We start from the raw sequence: 17,403 nt of genomic DNA on the forward strand, positions 1-17,403 counted from the left end.
ATCACTCTCATATGAGAGTCAGAAGAGTAATAAAAGATGCTTTGAGATGAAGGGATGAGATTTAAGAGAGGATACATATGCAAGAACTCAGCTGTAATCACTTGACCATAGACTTTTAATTGTTAAAAAGAGTATTCAAGCAAAAAAATATACTTATCACAGGTATTAAAACGAATTGTAAAAACATCATAATTTACATCAAAATACTGTTTGGCTGTTTTTGGAAAATACATGTTTTAAGCCAAATAGAGAGTATAAATGACAGGAAATGCACTCTTTTTTGAAACAGGCATTGCTCATAATACACAGTTTTTCTGTGATAGAGAAGACAAACATTTTTGTCTTCCTAATTAAAATTGTGTACACACTCTCACAAAATTTTTACAATTCACACTATAAAATCTGACTTTTTAAAAATGAGGAATATACATACTGTAAGGACAAGTGTGAACAATAATACAAAAATAAATTTAAAACCGTAATGAAAAAAATCGGCCGTGTACGGAAATCTACGGGAATTGACCAATGAAAATAGGTAACTAAGCACTAGATAAATTAAGTACTAAGGCAGGCATCATTGTAAACAGTATTTTACAAGTTTTCAAGCCGATATTTTTCATCCCATACAACAAACCTGACAACAATTAAAAGTAAAAAATTAGGCACATAACCGTTTGATAAGAATCCATGGACTACCGACTGATCTCATCAAGGATTTAGAAGGGTACTTTAGGAATGAAATAATATCATTAAGTTTGCAACCACCCAAAACGATAAAAAAACAGGATAAAATGTAACCACAGACAGTAGGGTTTCCATAATTTCTTCATTTTCGGTTTTCTGAGACTTCTCAGACTCCAAAATCTGGCACAAAATAGGTGACTAAGCACTAGATAAATTAGGTACTAAGGCAGGCATCATCGTAAACAGTATTTTACAAGTTTTCAAGCCGATATTTTTGATCCCATACAACGAACCTGAAAACAATGAAATGTAAAAAATTAGGCACATAACAGTTTGATGCAAATCCAAAAACTACCGACTGATCTCATCAAGGATTTAGAAGGATACTTTAGGAATGAAATAATATCATTAATTTTGCTACCACTCAAAACTATAAATAAACAAACAATAAAAAAACAGGATAAAATGTGACCACCGACAGTAGGCTTTCCATAATTTCCTCACTTCCGGTTTTCCAAGACTTCTCTGACTCCAAAATTTATGGATTATCTGACTTTTGAACAAAACTGCCTCTTGGATTTTTTCCTTTCAATTAGGCTGGTTTCTGCTATACCCCGCAGGCAAAATTTCCTGAATGTTCCTATGAATTCTAACAAAACAAATTTTGTTTTAATGGGTTCCAAATTCAGTACATTTTTTAAAAACTCAACATTTTCCTCAAATTTTTTCTGGGCCTACCGGCCTCACAAAGAGACAAGAAGCAATGGAAACCACTCGGTAGAAAAGTGTAAGAACGGAATTTTCAAATTATTTTTTTTTTTTCTTTTTTGCACTTTAGGCTTCCTGAAGGGTACACTCTCTGAGAAAACGGCAGAAATCTTCCAGGCAAAAGCCTAAGGAAAGGAGAGTCGCCTTACATTCTTGTATGGGAAAACTCCAGGGTATCTTCCTTTCTTGTTCAAATAGGCTGTCTAGTTAGAATCTTTTGAGTGTTTGCACAGTCCTAGTTTGGGGGCTTGAGTAAAACTTTAGCCATTCCACAAAATCCAATTAAAACGGGAGTCTTATTGAGGGCTGAACTTAATCTAAAAACTCAATGATTACCTTTGGGAAGTACCATGACGGAACCAAAATCCAATTTTTGATGTTTTCCATTAACTATGACATCACAAGTCCCATCCAAGACGGTTAACATCTAAACAAAAAAAGTTTATATCAGTTGCCAAGTGAGATTGTGAGCTCATAAGGTGCATCAATGCAGTGAAGGCAGAAAGTGCTAGGTGCAAAATTCCAGGAAATCTGGCGCCAGCTGAATTCTGAGATTTTTTTATCATAGGCGGATTCAGGGAGGAGATGGGCATTTGCCCGAAAAAAAGAGGAAGAAAAAAGAAAGAAGGAACTGAGGAGAGAATAAGGAAGGACGCTCATACATGGTAACTAGTCATGACAAAATTTACTCAAGCTGCACATTAGATGATTCAAAATTTCGATAATTTTGGCATGAATAACTCACACAAACAGTCGGTGACCACAGAGCTTTTTTCGCTTGATGAAACCCTATCTGCGACTGAACAAAATTTTGCAATAAATGACTACTATTTCTGCTACTTTTTCTACTATTTTTCTATTTTCTTTCCTTATACCTGTGTGAGAACAGCGGATGTTGCGTTCTTAAGTTTTGAGAAAATCACGTTTTAAATTTTGAAAGCTATGCATTTCGATGACCGTGCAGCAAATAGGGTTTGGCCAAGGAATTCATTACAGAACGAATCCTCCTCTAAAAAATAAGCCTAAGAAATTTAAATTTAAAGCAAATGTAAACAAGGTACAGTGATTTTGAAAAAAGACCACATCTGCTGTATTTACAGAGACATTATTTTTTAAAGGCATAAAATGAACCACCTAGCTAATTATAAGAGAGGTATGTAGAGCGATTGATACTGAGCAAATTGTAATTACTGTCAAGTTTTTTAATGGTTTTTTTTTTTTTTTTTTTAAAAAAATAAATATTCGGTAACTTCAAAAAAAAAAATAAGGAACAAACTATATTATCAGTCTTTTAAATAAAAAACTAATAATAGGGGTACCATCTCCCAAGGACCCACGTACAGTAGGTCTTTTTAACTTTTATTGCTGTTGTGATGTGCTTACATATACAATCCTTAACGAAATTAATGAGCTTCAGCGAATAATTTAGCTCAAAATTTATTATTTCAATGAATTCTGACATCTGCTGTTTCTAGATATCACTTGATTTTTTATTCACATCTTGAAAAAAAATTATACCAGACCAGAAGTCTGAAACTTAGCACAAACACTGTGGAAGGTTAGCAGATTCTTAAAAGACATTATCCCTCAAAATGGCGGATGTTTAATATCCGCTGTTTTTACAGATATGGCTTCAGATATTGGATACTTCCTGGCTTCTAGCTATTTGTTGGCCATTAGTTTTCCAAAGCAGATGAGAGCTTTTGTGAATAAGTCAGAAATAGTGATCCCATAATTTTTGTTTGTTTTAGTTTAACGCCTTGAAAAATGAGACAAATAATTGCACATTTCACCATGAGATCAAACATTTAGCCGTAAAATCCTTCATTTGGTCATAGGAGAAGTCGAAAATATGGCTGTGAGGCTTAAACAACAGATCTTGGAAAACAGTCAGCACTTAGAAACTCTGCACCTCTGGATTCCATTGCTGTCTAGAGTTTCTGATACAAATTTTAACTGTAAAATCCGAACTGTAGACATTTTGATATCAATTCTGTAGTTAGCTCTAGCCTTAATAATTTAAAAGATAAAATCAGCAACTCTACTCACTAAATCACGGCGGTGTTTTTGCTCTGGCTTGTAATTTTGAGGGGGAATCTCTAATACACCGCATTGAATTTTACTGTCCTCATGCTGAAATAGCGCCAACGAGGCATACTTATGTGAGGGATCTTCACTGCGTGTGTTATGAATATGATACGATACTTTTTGGTTCCAAAATGTCTCTGCAAAAAGGAAAAGAATACAAAGTTTAGACTTGAAAAGAAAGAAAACAGATTAAAACAAAGTGATTTTTGCAGTTCAATATATGAACTTGTCAGACAGAAAATAGCAACCTTTCCTCCCTCAGATTGAAGTAAAAGCATCTAACAAGAGGGCCTCAAGTGTCTCCAGGAGTTTTCAGCCCATTTTTTCCCCTGAGATAGTCCAAGAACATGTAAGTAGTCAGCTTGACACAAGCTGTTCATACTAATGACCACCAAGACACTCAAGAACAATTTTTCAAAATGGACTTGATTGCTGGAAAAAGGGAACACAAGCATACGTCCTTTCTAACCATTACCTAGACGATTCAAATTCTCATGACATCAAAAGTTTACCTACAAAGTTTCAAGGAGATATCTTAATTTTAATGTATGATATGAAGAGTCAAATGGGTAGGATCTGCGTGTTTGAATAAGTTACCTGGAAGAATGGTACATACGGTTAAGCCACAATTCCTCCGTCAAATAAGAAATTGTGCCATGAGTCTATAGGCTTTATTAAAAATATGAATTATTAATTAACAATATTTAAACAAATTTATCAAATAAATTATAATGAATGTATATAAATTCATTCTTTTATATTTTATATTTCTGCGTCTATGTATCATTTCTTTATAAGAAGATAATTATTATACTTACTGACTTCAGACAATTTCATATCATTTGTTAAAATGAGATTTGTGGCAGCTAGAAAAAAAGGGAAAAAAGTCAATGATTAGATCTTGTTTAAAAGGGCATCAACACAATATGAATTCAATAAATCCTTAAGGATGGACACTTTTGGATCATAACCCAGAGCAACAAGTATTTCTCTGTGTTTAAGATTTCTGACATTTTTCATAATATTTCTTAATTTTTACAATTTGAAATGCTTGCCTCATTATTTTTATTTTTACAGACTCCCAAAAAAATAAAATAGATGCACATAATCTTTGATAAGATTTGGGAAGGTAGAAAATTTTGATTGACTGTATGATACTTTCAATTCTTCTGATATTTTCCTCATTATTACGTTCCTTCCCTGTATTTTACAGCTTGTTCACAAATGTAGCATGATTCTTTCTTCACGTGCAAAACTTAAAAAAAGATAATTAGCATTGATGGACTAACCTCTCCGGGAACGATTACTGTTTCCAACTTCTGCACTGTCTGCATCACAGCGTGACGGCCGTGTTTTGGCTTTTGGTCTATCTAAAACAGAAGTTGAACTAGGGAGACAGTCTTCATCCGGAGTGCGGTTCCTTGCTAGATTTCCCTTCTTAGACTTGGCATAACGTTGCTCTGAAACCTCTGCTTCAAACGCGACCCTTGATCTAGTATTTCGTGTGAGATCATCATTCACTTCTGTTTGGTCATTTGATGGAGCAAGTTCTCCTCTCTTGCTCCTTGCAGCTCGAGTTCTAGGTTTTTCAGAATTGCTGGTTGTTTCCATGTTTTGTCCTCTCTCAGAGAGAGCTATGACACACATCCCATTAACATCTTTTGTTTCTGCGTCTTTCAAGACATCATTCTCTTTGGAACTTTCTTCCATGGGCTGATTTTCTACTTTTCTTCTGGTGCGTCTTGCTACCAGTTTTCCAGCAACACGGCTTGATTTTCTTTCTTTGGACTTCTTTGTATCTTTTTCAGCTTGACCTACCAACTCACTCCGAGGACGTTTAGCTGGTACCTCATTTGCCGGCTCTGCAGTCTTCCTTCTCCTCGTAGTGACGTTTGCCAGTAATTTTGAGTCAGCAGTTTCACTAGAAGCTCCAGCTTCATGAGCATTGGAGACATTTTCAGCAGTGGAGGGAGACAAGGCTTCCAATTTGTGTTCTGCTTCTTTTTCTACGATATCCATATCTATTGCGCAATCGACCTGTACAGTGTTTTTTCCATTTTTTCTACGTGAAGACCTGATCTTGACATTTTCTGGATTTTTCATGCTTTGGACTGGACCTTGAATAGTTTCATCCTTTTTCTGTCTTCTTCTTGGCTTTGAAACACCACCTGTTTGATTCCCTTCTGGTTCTTGCCGAACAGACTGACTGATAATCTCAGACAGTGCCTCTTTTGGTGGTTCATTGGTTTTTCCAGTTTGACTCTTATCTTTTTTCTTTCCTCTTTTTGTTTCCATTGTTACCTTGACTTTAGATGATTCACCTTGGCTAGAACTTGCAGCAACATTCTCATTGTTAGATATCAGTGGCAGGCCCTTGTTGGTTGTACCATTCCTAAGCTGCATATCCAAACTGAGGTTGATGGTTTCATCAATTTTTTTTGCGATGGATTTTTGTTGCGGGACAACTGATGCTGGTTTCAGTATGTTTTCATTGGCGATGATATTTTTGTCTCCAACAAAGATTACAGTTTCATTGCGATTGTTCTCGTCAGAGCTCTGTAAAGGATTAAAGCTGGAGGTCTTAGATTTTGTAATCCGTGCCCTTGATGGTTTTACAGTTTTCAATGTTACAGTGGAAGTTGCAGCTTGTTCTTTTGATGTTGACTGAACAGTCTGTTTTGAAACAAAGTTTCCTGTTGTTTTAACAAAAGTGGTATGTTTGATGTCGGCTGCAGGCACATCTGGAATCACAGATTCATCTGGAAAAAAATATATAGAAATATTCTTAAAACATGAATTGTAGTAAGCTCAAATACAGTGTGTTGATTCCGTGCGTGACTGATTTATGTATCATGTTCATTAGTTTGATTTTGAACCTATTATGAAGTAGGTATGGAAAATGCACAGCCATGGTTCTACCAACGTCATAAGAAAATTCCATTGCAATATTAAGAGTATGGTTCTTCCAAAAGAATTAGAGAGGAATTTCTTTAGAACTTTTTTTGCAATATTCAGTGTAATGAAGTGCCTTGTAAAATCAAATTACACATGACAATTCACCCTTGGGATACTTAAAGTTGAGGTTTAGGCTACCACTGCTCAGGAATAACAATACAGTGTAATACTCCTGAAATTGGTATGTACCTTCTTTGTAAACAGAAGGACACTTGACATTTTAACCCTTATATTGCTATGATGGGAATTGTGCATTGTGATTGAGCTGCTTTCTATTTGAAATATGATACAGCCGTACTGTATATTCTAGCTGACAGATAGTATGCTACCTACATGCTCAATTTCATGGAGGCATGTGGAGAGTAGAATGGGAATTTTAAACGCTTAGGCAAACTGAGAATTCTCAAGTGTGTTTTGCATATTCTAAGATGCATCCAAAACTTTTAAGATGCAATTGACTTCAGTTGGACTGTGTTTAAACTGAAGGCACTAGATAGTACTTACTACCAGAAGGTACTAATTGAAGGTTTCGGGTACAACATATAGCAAATGGTTTTCCCTCCAAAAGAATTTACATAAAATATATCATGGGAAAAAATGGGGAAAAACTATACCTGGTAGAAGAGATGGATATTTCTTCACCGATGATTTCAATGGTAGATTTGAGTCCACTCGAGCTATGCGCTCTGCTGCTAAAATGGAAAAAATGCATTACTTTCAAGGTATGTAATAAGTGGACGGATTTGACATAATTTCCTCTGATGTTTTATATTTAGAGAGAAAACTAAGCGACACTGTAACTTGAAAATGTAAATGTAGGTATTTGTCATAATTTAGAGTAAATTCATACAGAATTTAACAGCGGTGACTAGTTCTAAACACAAGAGAAAATTAGGCAACTCTTGTAATGCAGCTAAGCTAGCTCAAGTTAAATCCGGCCAGATGAAACTTCAAAGAAGTTTTTGAAACAAAAAGATGGACCAACACCTGGTTGAATCATGTTGTTTGGTCTCTCTTGAAGCGATTGATAGTTGCGAGAGTAAGTATGACGATAAATGTCCTTTAACCCTAAAATACAACAATTAGATTTTCAAAAATTGAGAGATCCCCAAAATTATACAAATTTGGTAAATGAGCTCGAGCCTCATTTTATCTTTTATGATTTCCAATTTCAGAATGTATAAGGCTAATGAACGAGAAAAGATCATTAAAGGCACTTAACAAATACTTACTCACAAGGGAGTAAATTGTTAATGTTGCATACACATTTTGCCAAATCAACACTCTGGCATCCTCAGTATAATAAGATGAGGAGTTGCACTGAGGATGCCAGAGTGTGAAGACAGCACGACGCGTACGCAACATTAACAATTTACGAGCGCAAGAGTTTTACAAGGTTTAGAGCTTTTTTTGTACGGGTAATTATTCTATTAAAAAATATAATGTTCAAGATGGGTCAAAGCACTTGGGATAGAATCAAAATTTTGATGGCTAATCTTCTAAATCATCCAAAAATAAGGTCAGCACACAAGTAATGTTACTAATTTGAGGTCAGAAAAATTTATTTCCAATTTTTACATGCATTTGAATTTTCTAATACTCTGACAAATCTTGGGTCCAAATTTTAAACCATACTTTTTGTTTCAAATGATGTTATAACCTTTTAAAGTGAATTATTTTAAAGGCAGGCAAATTTCACCCCATTCTTCTCAAAACTCCGTTTTTCTCGGTAGTGCATCCTTGGGCTTTATGGGCCTTTTTTGCTTCAAATGATATAACATGATCTCGTCTATCCTGTGGTATGGTATGTTTATCACCTTTTTTTCTCTAGTTTTCTACTTGAAGAGTCCTTTTGCCTGACTCTATCTTATTTAGGAGTTGACTTCTTTGGAAGCTACAACTGAGCTATTCTCTTGTGCAGGAATCTAGGTAATTCTTTGAGTTAATTGATCGAAGAAGGTCTTTATCAAGGGTATCACTCGACTAACTCACTGCTTTGGCTCACCATAGAGTAGATACTAGAAGAACCTTTAAAATTCAGTGTACTATCACTCAGGTAGCTTACGCCATAATGCATTTGTTTCTTTCTGTATGAGTGGCAACTGATGCTATACTCAATTGTGACTGCAGCTCAGGTGATGAGTGTAAAACTGTATTACTTGGGTATTTAGGTAGAAAAAAAAGACCAAAAATTGAAAGAAAAACTTACTTGTACGTTTGAGCTCTTGAGAGGGAATTATTACAGGAGGTTGTGGAGCGTTTTGTGGTACAATAGGTGAGAGACCAAGGATTAATGAGCCAGAAGAATCTTTCAGTGGAGTACTTGTGAAGACAGATCTTCTCATAGATACGCAAGATTTCGAACGTTGCAGAATCTGAGAAATAAACAAGAAAGGTTAGAGAAAGTTACATGCAACAAACAGAAATATATTACTGAAAAGCCTCGTAAAAGGAATGTAACTTGCAAACCCTATGCCCACAGTTCCTTGTGCTTTAATTCATTTTCACATAATTCCTTTTAAAAGTGAAACGCTCATTGTTAATAAGACCACCTCTACACTGCATTACAACCTCTACACCGTATTCCCACCTCCCAGTGAATTGGATGTTGGGACCAAAGTTCCTTACTTATTCCCATAAAAATTTAGGGAACTTAGAATAGAAGCAACACACTCCTCGTGTATAACCTTCTCAGTTTAGAATATTGGTTGGACATTTTCTTCGGTCAGTTTCTGAGATAAATGGATTTGCTGCAAAGATTTCTCTTCACAACATTTTTTAACATCTGAACATTCGGAGAATAAAGTGATTTTGATACAGAGATCAATGATCAAATTGAATCGTTTTGAGAGTCTGTACATTGAGCCACCAGAGAAAAACTCACAAATTTTCTCTTCTAAATTTCACGTAGAATACGATTCACACAACAAGGATTTCAGAGATCAACTCCTAAATAAGGAATTAACATGTATTTCAAACACAGAACATTTGGAAGATAAATTATACAAATGACATCATTCGTACTTTTGCTATTTAACCCATGTTAATTGTAAACACTTATAGCTTGTTTAGTAGTTTGCTTCTACACTCTCTGTGGTGCAATTCGTTTTGCCAGGGAAATTTTGAAGAGAAAATTATTTGTGTAATGCTTTGCTTCATACCTTGTCAAAGAGCCCATTCACTCATTGATATCATCCAAGTTGATAATTAGCTACAAACCTAATTTTATGGGGAGAGAATGAAATAAAATTAATGCAGTGTATGCAATTTAACCTGACATGAGTAGATGAACACATGCTGCAGAGAAAAAGAAAGAGAGTTAAATCATTGCATTGAAGCTGGTTTCTCTTGAAACCGATTTATCCAAAAAGGCTAACTAATATAAAAAATTGAAGCTGAAATTGTGGGAGTCAAAAAGAACTTTGGATAATCCTTGTATTGGCATTGCAGAAAAGAAAGGTGCCTTTTGTACTTACTTTTATTTACTTTTGTTTTGAACTTCCAACCAGGATGCACTGTCTTACACTGATAAATCAGTGATGACTGAGAGATTTCCTTCAAAATAGATGGGTGAACAGCTGGAGATATTAAGATAAGATAAGCTTGTTTTACTCACCGACGAAATACAACTTATCTTTATCTTCCTATTCAGTTCAATTTTCTAGAGTATGTTATACAACCATTGCTCTGGGTTTTGCAAAAGGAAGATAGGGCAATGGTAAGGAGAGGAAGGAAAAGAAAAACAAGAAGTGAACTCCAACGCCATGTGTTAATAAGGCACGTCACTGACGCATACATCATTAGTTTTCATTTTCAGAGATTTTAATATAGGTAAGCAGCACATGAGGGGAATTCACGACCCAACACTGCAAGGTCAACCACGCACCTCGACGAGACCGTGTATTGTGATCGTATAAGGCCATGCGAACAAGCTTAAGTTTATTGATCTGCCTCAAGCAAAATTTTATCAGATTCTTGAAGAACAGCGTCTACTGAGTAGTTTGAGCCAAAAAAGAGAAAGATACGTCAAGATCCTGGAAAATAAAGTCAATTCAAAGGTATTTTGGGGCTGTAATAGCTAAATCACCAGTGCTAAATCCCGTTATATTATTGAAAAGAAAATTGACTTGCTATAATTGCAATTGCATTAAATATGTCTTTATTTTGTTATTTTTAGCATTTTGTCATACAAAGAAGTTCAGCCATGTCCGATGCTTTATTCATTCATGCATTGAAAGTAAGCAAACTAATCCTGAAAACCCATCGCTTTGCCATAAAAAATTGCAGGGACAAGATATACTAATGTATTCATTCAATGACTTTACATATCAATTCCATAAGTGCAAAGATGTGAAAATCAATATGATCTAGTCATTGTAGGTGCATTTATTTTTGCGTGAAACAATAATGACTAACTTCAGTCCCAAGAAAATATCAATTTTCCGTAAACCTAAAATCGGCCTCAAGCCAAGTCGACTCTCTGACATAAAAATTCAATTCTACGTTTAAAAATACTTATGTATGGATATGCTGAACAGAGATTGTGTGTGAACACAGAAGCCTGCGGTAACATTAACTCATTCACGGATTCCAAATTTAAAAACTTAGAAAAGTAAAGATTAGGAGCGGCTCCACTTTACTGAACCATGCACATAATACAGAGCAAGAAGAAAAAACTTGGAAAAAAAGGCTATAATTCGAGCATAAATGTGTGCTCTAACAAATTAGCTAGAACTTACCGGAATTTTGCAATTAACTTTATGATCAAATTTTGGAGCTCCAGGGATACTGTGAACAAAGAAAACAAAAACAATAATGAAATAAAACATTTTTCTCTTGTTTCATGAAGAAATGAAGCACCTTAACTTAACTATTTTTTGCAATTGAGCGCTACTTTCATGAGAATGATAGCACAAATTTTTATCTATGTTTCCTTTATTGAAAAAAATTATTAGCGAAATTTGGCGCTTAGTTTTCAAAAAAAATACAGCATAGATCATTTGTATCCCCCAGAATCCGAGACCAAAATTAATTCATGCCACATTCACAAGGTGCAAACCTACCTTAACATTTTTTAAACCAGCAATATTTTTCTTGGATGTGTATTCTTCATTCTTTTTAAAAAAGTCATTACAATCCCTTTTAAGGGTCCATTCCCAAAGTTGTACATACTCTTGAATTTTACTTGAGATTTATTTTAAAAAAATGTCCTTTTCATGATGCTATGTTGAGGATCTCTTAAATCTTCCTTAATCACAATGATGTAAACTAAGTATATGAGGCCTCCTCAGGAAAGACCCTGACTAAGGAACGGCTATGAATACAAACCTAAGAAGAGAAAATATGTTTTAATTGTAGAAACAGACTGTGTTATTTTATTCTCTCTGTCTTACAATTAATATACAGTAAATTCTGACCATCCAAGAAACTTTTGTGGACAATAAATAATGAACTTCAAGCCTAGGCATGCAAACGGACACTGCAGAATATTGTTTCACAGGCACTTTCCTGGAAATAGGAAGTACCGGTAGAGAGGCGCCTCAAGAACACTGACACTTTCTTATGATGAGAAGAGCCAAAGCAGTTCAGAATTAATCAAGTGACTATCGAATCACTCTCTAAAGGGCTGGTGATGCACCTCAATTCTCTGTTGCATAGTGTTGCTCATTCTTAACGATGTATAATTGGGGGATTTTTAAGAAAATTGTAATATCTCTCTGTGTTATGATGTTGCAAAGTTTGGAGTCGCAGGATATTGCTGATGATGAAGGCAGAGCCCTTGAAATGCATTCATTTTAATAAAGAAAGTGCAAGTGAGTCCAAAACATAGCTAAATTTTTTTCTTCTTTCTTTAACAATTATAAGCAAAATTGGATATTTTGAGGAAAAAATTTGGAACTTTTTATGTTTTTACAATAGTTGCAGCATTGATGTGTGTCCCCCCGAATCCGACACGAAAAAATTAATTTATGCTGTAGAGTCAAGCAGATGAATGCTTAAAAAAGAGAAAAGCCACCGTCCAAGTGCAAAATGAATTTTACTATGAGGGTGAAATTTTCTCCGAGACATGAAAAACTGCATGTGATTAAAAAGCCCAAAAAGTAGAAGGGGCAACAGAGGAAAGTATTTTACATACATAATTAGCAAAAGTATATTTACCTGGGAGCATTCACTGGTGTTCTTGGTATTTTTGGAAAGCTCCGGAACGGAAGAGGAGTTCTTCCTACAATGAAGCCGCAACAGAGACAAGTTCAAGAATTAATTCCATGACATTCTAAGGTGGGTGAAGAGTACTGTTCATAAAAAGGTCCTCTCTTTTATTTGTGCCTTTGCTCATTTCTTTGCAAGACACAGTGAAGCCTTTATGACATCAGTGTGATCTAAGTGGGTCTATTTTGAATTTAACTACCTGATGTTTTTGAGCAGTCTTTTTTTTCCCTGCTGGATGGAATTTTAGCATTGCTAATTCCACAGGAAATATCTTTTTCATAAGAAAGTAAATCTACTGCGTTGGATGGATATAAGGTTGCAAGTGTTAACACTTACATTTTAAAATATAAAGCAGAGTTAACATCATACAATACCCTGGTACCTTTTGAACAAATTGAGCTAAAGAGACTTGAAATTTGGTCCAGTACTTCTTGGTCAAGGGGAACTATTTGTTAACATCAAAGTTTAAACTCGCTCTGTATATATTTACATACTTACTTAATGCAGGCATGAAAAATCTTTCACAGTAAGATTAAAGTTTAAGATTATAGTTGTAGGACTCCCTAACTGTTTTTCATGACCAAATTGAGAGAAATGCATAAAATGTAGGTATTTCTCCCGGATCAAAAATAACTATTACATACTACAGTAAGTAACTAAGTATGTTTATTATTTTTGATCCGAGAGAAATATCAACAATTTAAGCATTTCTCTCAATTGGGCAGTAAGAAAAAATTAGGGAATCTTACCATAGTTATTAGTAATTAAAATAAATTTTAAGTGAAGCATAACTTAACTGCCAGCTTAAAAATGTTTTTCATTATGGTATCAAGAGACTTCAAGACCCAGGATAACAGCTGGCATCCTAAAAAGGGAATCCAGATGAAAAATCTTAATGCAAACCCTGGTAAAAATGGCAAGTGTTAGGTCAGTGAATTTTCCACTGAGGTCAGTGCAATTTGCTCTGAGGTCAGTTCAGTTTTCTCTGACGTAAGTGTTAAAGCACTTACCCAAGAAGTCAGCACTGAGGTAAGAGGCACTGACGTCGGGAGAAAGACTTACCTAAGTGCAGAGATGTCTCTGAGGTAAGCGGGACTGAGGTCAGGACTTGGTTCAGAGGGTAAGTCTCTGACATCAATCTTAATCGAACCGCACTCACTCCCAAAAAGTAGAGATGGCTCCCCCTTCCCCCACCCTATTTCATTTTCGTGGGGGAATATTTCCTCGGGACACGGGGACCACAAACTTTATCTTTCAGAGAGGCATATTTTGTAGAAGGTGGGATTTTCTAAGAGGGAAGGAAAACTAGTTTAAGTAGCCACACTCTTGAATAATTTGTTTTACCCTCTTCGTTTAAGATGGCACTTAAATAATTAAAACACAACAAAAAATGAGATCGATAAAAATATTATCACCGCTAAAATATGTATTTAGATATATTTATTTAAGCATTATTATTTTTTTATAAAAAAAAATAGTTTTAAATTTGGTTTTAATTTTTTTCAGTTTTAACTGTTTTTAAAATGTTTCAGTCTCAATTTTTTTTAAAATTTTCCTACTTTATTTTCAATTCTTTTCTAACTTTTTTACTCCTTTACTTTCAATTTTTGTATCTGCTAATTTATATTTTTTGTATAATTTCAACTTTCATTATTTTTTTTTGCATCATTAGCTTTAATTTTGAATTTTAGTGCGATCCATTTTTTTTCAAAGAAACGTAACTTACAAAACTTCATTTACATGTTGATTGATTAAAAAAGAATAATAGAAAAATTAAGTATCGGATTCACATTCAAAGACAAAATCATCATTTGCTGGCAAAATTACCCCAATGGGGGCCCTGAAATGGTAAAATTACGCCCCTAACACGTACACGCGCAGGTAGTGTAGTGGTTCAATCGCTAGGACGATCACCGAAGTTAAGTTACGTCGGGCGTAGTTAGTACTTAGATTGGAGACCGCATGGGAACGAGCGATGTCCCCTGAAGATTGTGATACTTGCTTGGGATTGAAAACTCACAGCAGCCCTCCCTGATCGTCAAATAGTGACTTAACGTACCTGGCAGATCGGTAATTAACGAAATTTTTGCCTGTACAGTATTTCTGGGAGTTTCCACTCCGCTTACGTCTGAGACACTTAGGTCAGTGCCACTTACATCAGAGGCACTTGCCTTTGGAACAGACCTAACACTGAGGTAGCAGATCAGCGCCCGGCAGCACTGACATCAGTGCTTAGGTCTGTTCCAAAGGCAAGTGCTACTGATCTGAGCACTTGCCATTTTTACCAGGGAAAGCTTCTTTGGTGTTGGTTAGCAGTATATGCAGATTGAGCTTAAATTTAGGCGTTATTAAAGATGTTTCTAGCCTGATTCTAGAGCACAATTTAAATCAGCACTAACAAGAATCTTGGCTGTGCTTATGGCTGCATGATGGAAATCATGGGTAAATATCATTCAAATCTCACTTACTTGCTGCATACGCAGTGGCTGGACTCAGATCCATTTTGCTTTTGTTGCTTGCTGCTTTCAATTTGATCTCAGCAACAGATTTTGATCGACAGAGAGTTGGAAGACGACTTGGAAAAGCATCATTTTTATTTGTTGAAGATTTATGCGTAATTATGTGATTGGTGCGAACATTACAATTTTCTTGGGGCCGGATTATTGGCCTGCGTTTACACTGAGAGGACTTTTTCTCTTCAAATATATCTCCAGAGTCTGACAGAGAATAGGTAACTTCCAATTTCTTCTTTTTGGAGTGTTTGATAGCAACCGAATTTTTGTCCACCAGCGCTTGACGAATCTTACTTGCTTCACCTGACATTGTAAGGTTGGGCTTTCAACTGCAAATAGAGGACAAAAATTATGAGATATTAATCTGAACTGCCATACATTTTTTGAAAATTATTAAAATAGGTACCTAGAGATTCTAAGGGTTGTATTTATAGGCGTACCTCAAGTAGGTATTAAGGCCTCCTAGATCAATACAATTCTTATGGTCTGGGAGGCCTAAACGTTTAAGGGATGACAGTGAATATAATCCTGATAGTGCTCATTGTTGACTTTACAGGAGAAAATGGCAATTAAATTTGGTTGGCTACTGAAAGTTGTTAATAATTACCTAATGAGAGATGCAATGAATGAGAATTGCAAAACAAAAAATTTAGACAAAACCAAAAATTTACTATGAGACAGTGATAGGGAACTTGTGCAAAAGCAAGATGGCATTTGGACTTGAAAAAATCTAAAAGGTTTCCTGATAATACGCATCATTTGAGGCAAGAGATAAATACTTAAACTCGATTAGGGTGACTTCTCCCAGGAGGCAAACAAACATCGATATATCAAACAAATTTTGCTGAAATACAAGTTTTGCTTTTCAATCTTCATAAAGATAAGCAAAAGTGTAGAAGCATACCTACTTCAGCAGTCTAGACTTGAAATATCATGTCCAAAAACCCAAGGATACCCCTGAAGATAAGACTTCACTCAAAAATTCCAGTTCAATATTTGATACATAGATACTTACATAGATTTTTTAATTTCACAAAAATATTTAGCAATACATAAACTGGAATCACTGACCACACCGTCAAAAGCGACCGCTTGTGCAAGAGGTGCAGTAAACAATAAAAAACTTAAACATCGATTGGCCTTTCTACCTGATAAACACAGTCAATTAAAAAAAAGAAAGAAGAAGGACTTAAAAATTTTGAAGAGAATCCTGAAGGTGACTCCTTACATACAAACTTAGAACAACAATGGAACGATTTAAATTGTCAAATACTAGTCCCGCACTAATCCAAAATTTTAAAACACCTGCACTGATGACAACCACTCTTTCATCCTCATAGGCAATAATGATGCGTCTGATAGATTGAGTTAGGACTCAGCACTCATCAGATCTGTTCCTTTGCATTTTTCTATCAACTAGGTACTACTAAATTTGACTAATCTGGTGAGGTATTTTGCATTTAGTTTTGTTTGGCTTTTAATTAGGGTTTACGGAGGAGATTCTTCACCAATAGACTGCTGAAATATGCTTCAACACTGTAACTTCTCTGTTTTTACAAAGAGTGAAAAGCAAAACTCGTATTTTAGAAAAATTTGTTTGATATATCAATGTCTACTTACTTCCTGGAAAGAATCATCTTAAAGCTGAAGATCTTTCAAGTGAAACCACAGATATGTTACATGCCTGGATAGAAATAACAGGTAGAAACATACTCCTAGGATCTTGTCAGTTCATTGAACGGACAATTTCTCATCCATCAAAGGTCAAAAAGATGTGAGACAAAGGATCACACGTACCTCCAAAAATGTACAGTCAGTTTATTGTTCTGATAAAATGATTAATCACGTTAGGAAACGTCCTAGATCATTAAAAAAAGCTTTTACATGGAAAACTTGAAAATCCATGATGGTCACAGTTGTGGGGAAGGAACACACTTCGCCTTCCCATTGATTCTTCTTATGACACACACTAGCGCACTTCTCCCTAAGCGAGACAACACTATCTAAGAATACTACCTAATAATTATGTGTTCAATTCAATTTAACACAGCAATTACACCCGATTGCAAAAGAAGTAAGATCAATCAGAAAGTTTCATGAAACATGAAAAAGTAACGGACCAAAATCAAAACAACTATTTCAAAATACCGACTGTTGAATGTTGAACCACCGGCACGTGAGATGG

General features: G+C 35.2%; 1 protein-coding gene across 4 annotated transcripts; it reads right to left on the minus strand.

The window, feature by feature from the left end:
- Positions 1-96: 96 nt before the first annotated feature.
- LOC109041277 (uncharacterized) lies at positions 97-17,362 on the minus strand. 4 transcript variants are annotated; one of them, XM_019057567.2, is made up of 11 exons: positions 17,016-17,362; positions 15,174-15,547; positions 12,655-12,718; positions 11,235-11,283; positions 8,705-8,870; positions 7,110-7,184; positions 4,830-6,299; positions 4,359-4,406; positions 3,502-3,677; positions 1,789-1,879; positions 97-977 (listed from the first exon to the last, which is right to left on the minus strand). In XM_019057567.2, exons 2-11 carry the CDS (start codon positions 15,526-15,528, stop codon positions 883-885), a joined length of 2,589 nt encoding a protein of 862 aa, XP_018913112.2. In that variant the 5' UTR covers positions 15,529-15,547; positions 17,016-17,362; the 3' UTR covers positions 97-882. The 4 variants fall into 4 exon arrangements, with proteins under 4 accessions (XP_018913112.2, XP_018913109.2, XP_018913111.2 ...); XM_019057564.2 differs by having other exon boundaries at positions 7,110-7,187; positions 17,016-17,361; XM_019057566.2 differs by lacking the exon at positions 17,016-17,362 and adding an exon at positions 16,839-16,967 and having other exon boundaries at positions 7,110-7,187.
- Positions 17,363-17,403: the final 41 nt, after the last annotated feature.

The sequence above is a fragment of the Bemisia tabaci genome, chromosome 1 (genome assembly GCF_918797505.1).
Source record: "Bemisia tabaci chromosome 1, PGI_BMITA_v3".
NCBI lineage: Eukaryota > Metazoa > Arthropoda > Insecta > Hemiptera > Aleyrodidae > Bemisia > Bemisia tabaci.

Bases quoted from the DNA above. Each gene is read 5' to 3' on its own strand.
- LOC109041277 (XM_019057564.2), bottom strand. From the start codon at position 15,528: ATGTCAGGTGAAGCAAGTAAGATTCGTCAAGCGCTGGTGGACAAAAAT. The intron at 8,871-11,234 runs GTAAGTTCTAGC...TTTATTTCTCAG, and splicing joins AAGTTAATTGCAAAATTCCG to ATTCTGCAACGTTCGAAATC. The intron at 4,407-4,829 runs GTTAGTCCATCA...CTTTTTTTCTAG, and splicing joins CAGTAATCGTTCCCGGAGAG to CTGCCACAAATCTCATTTTA.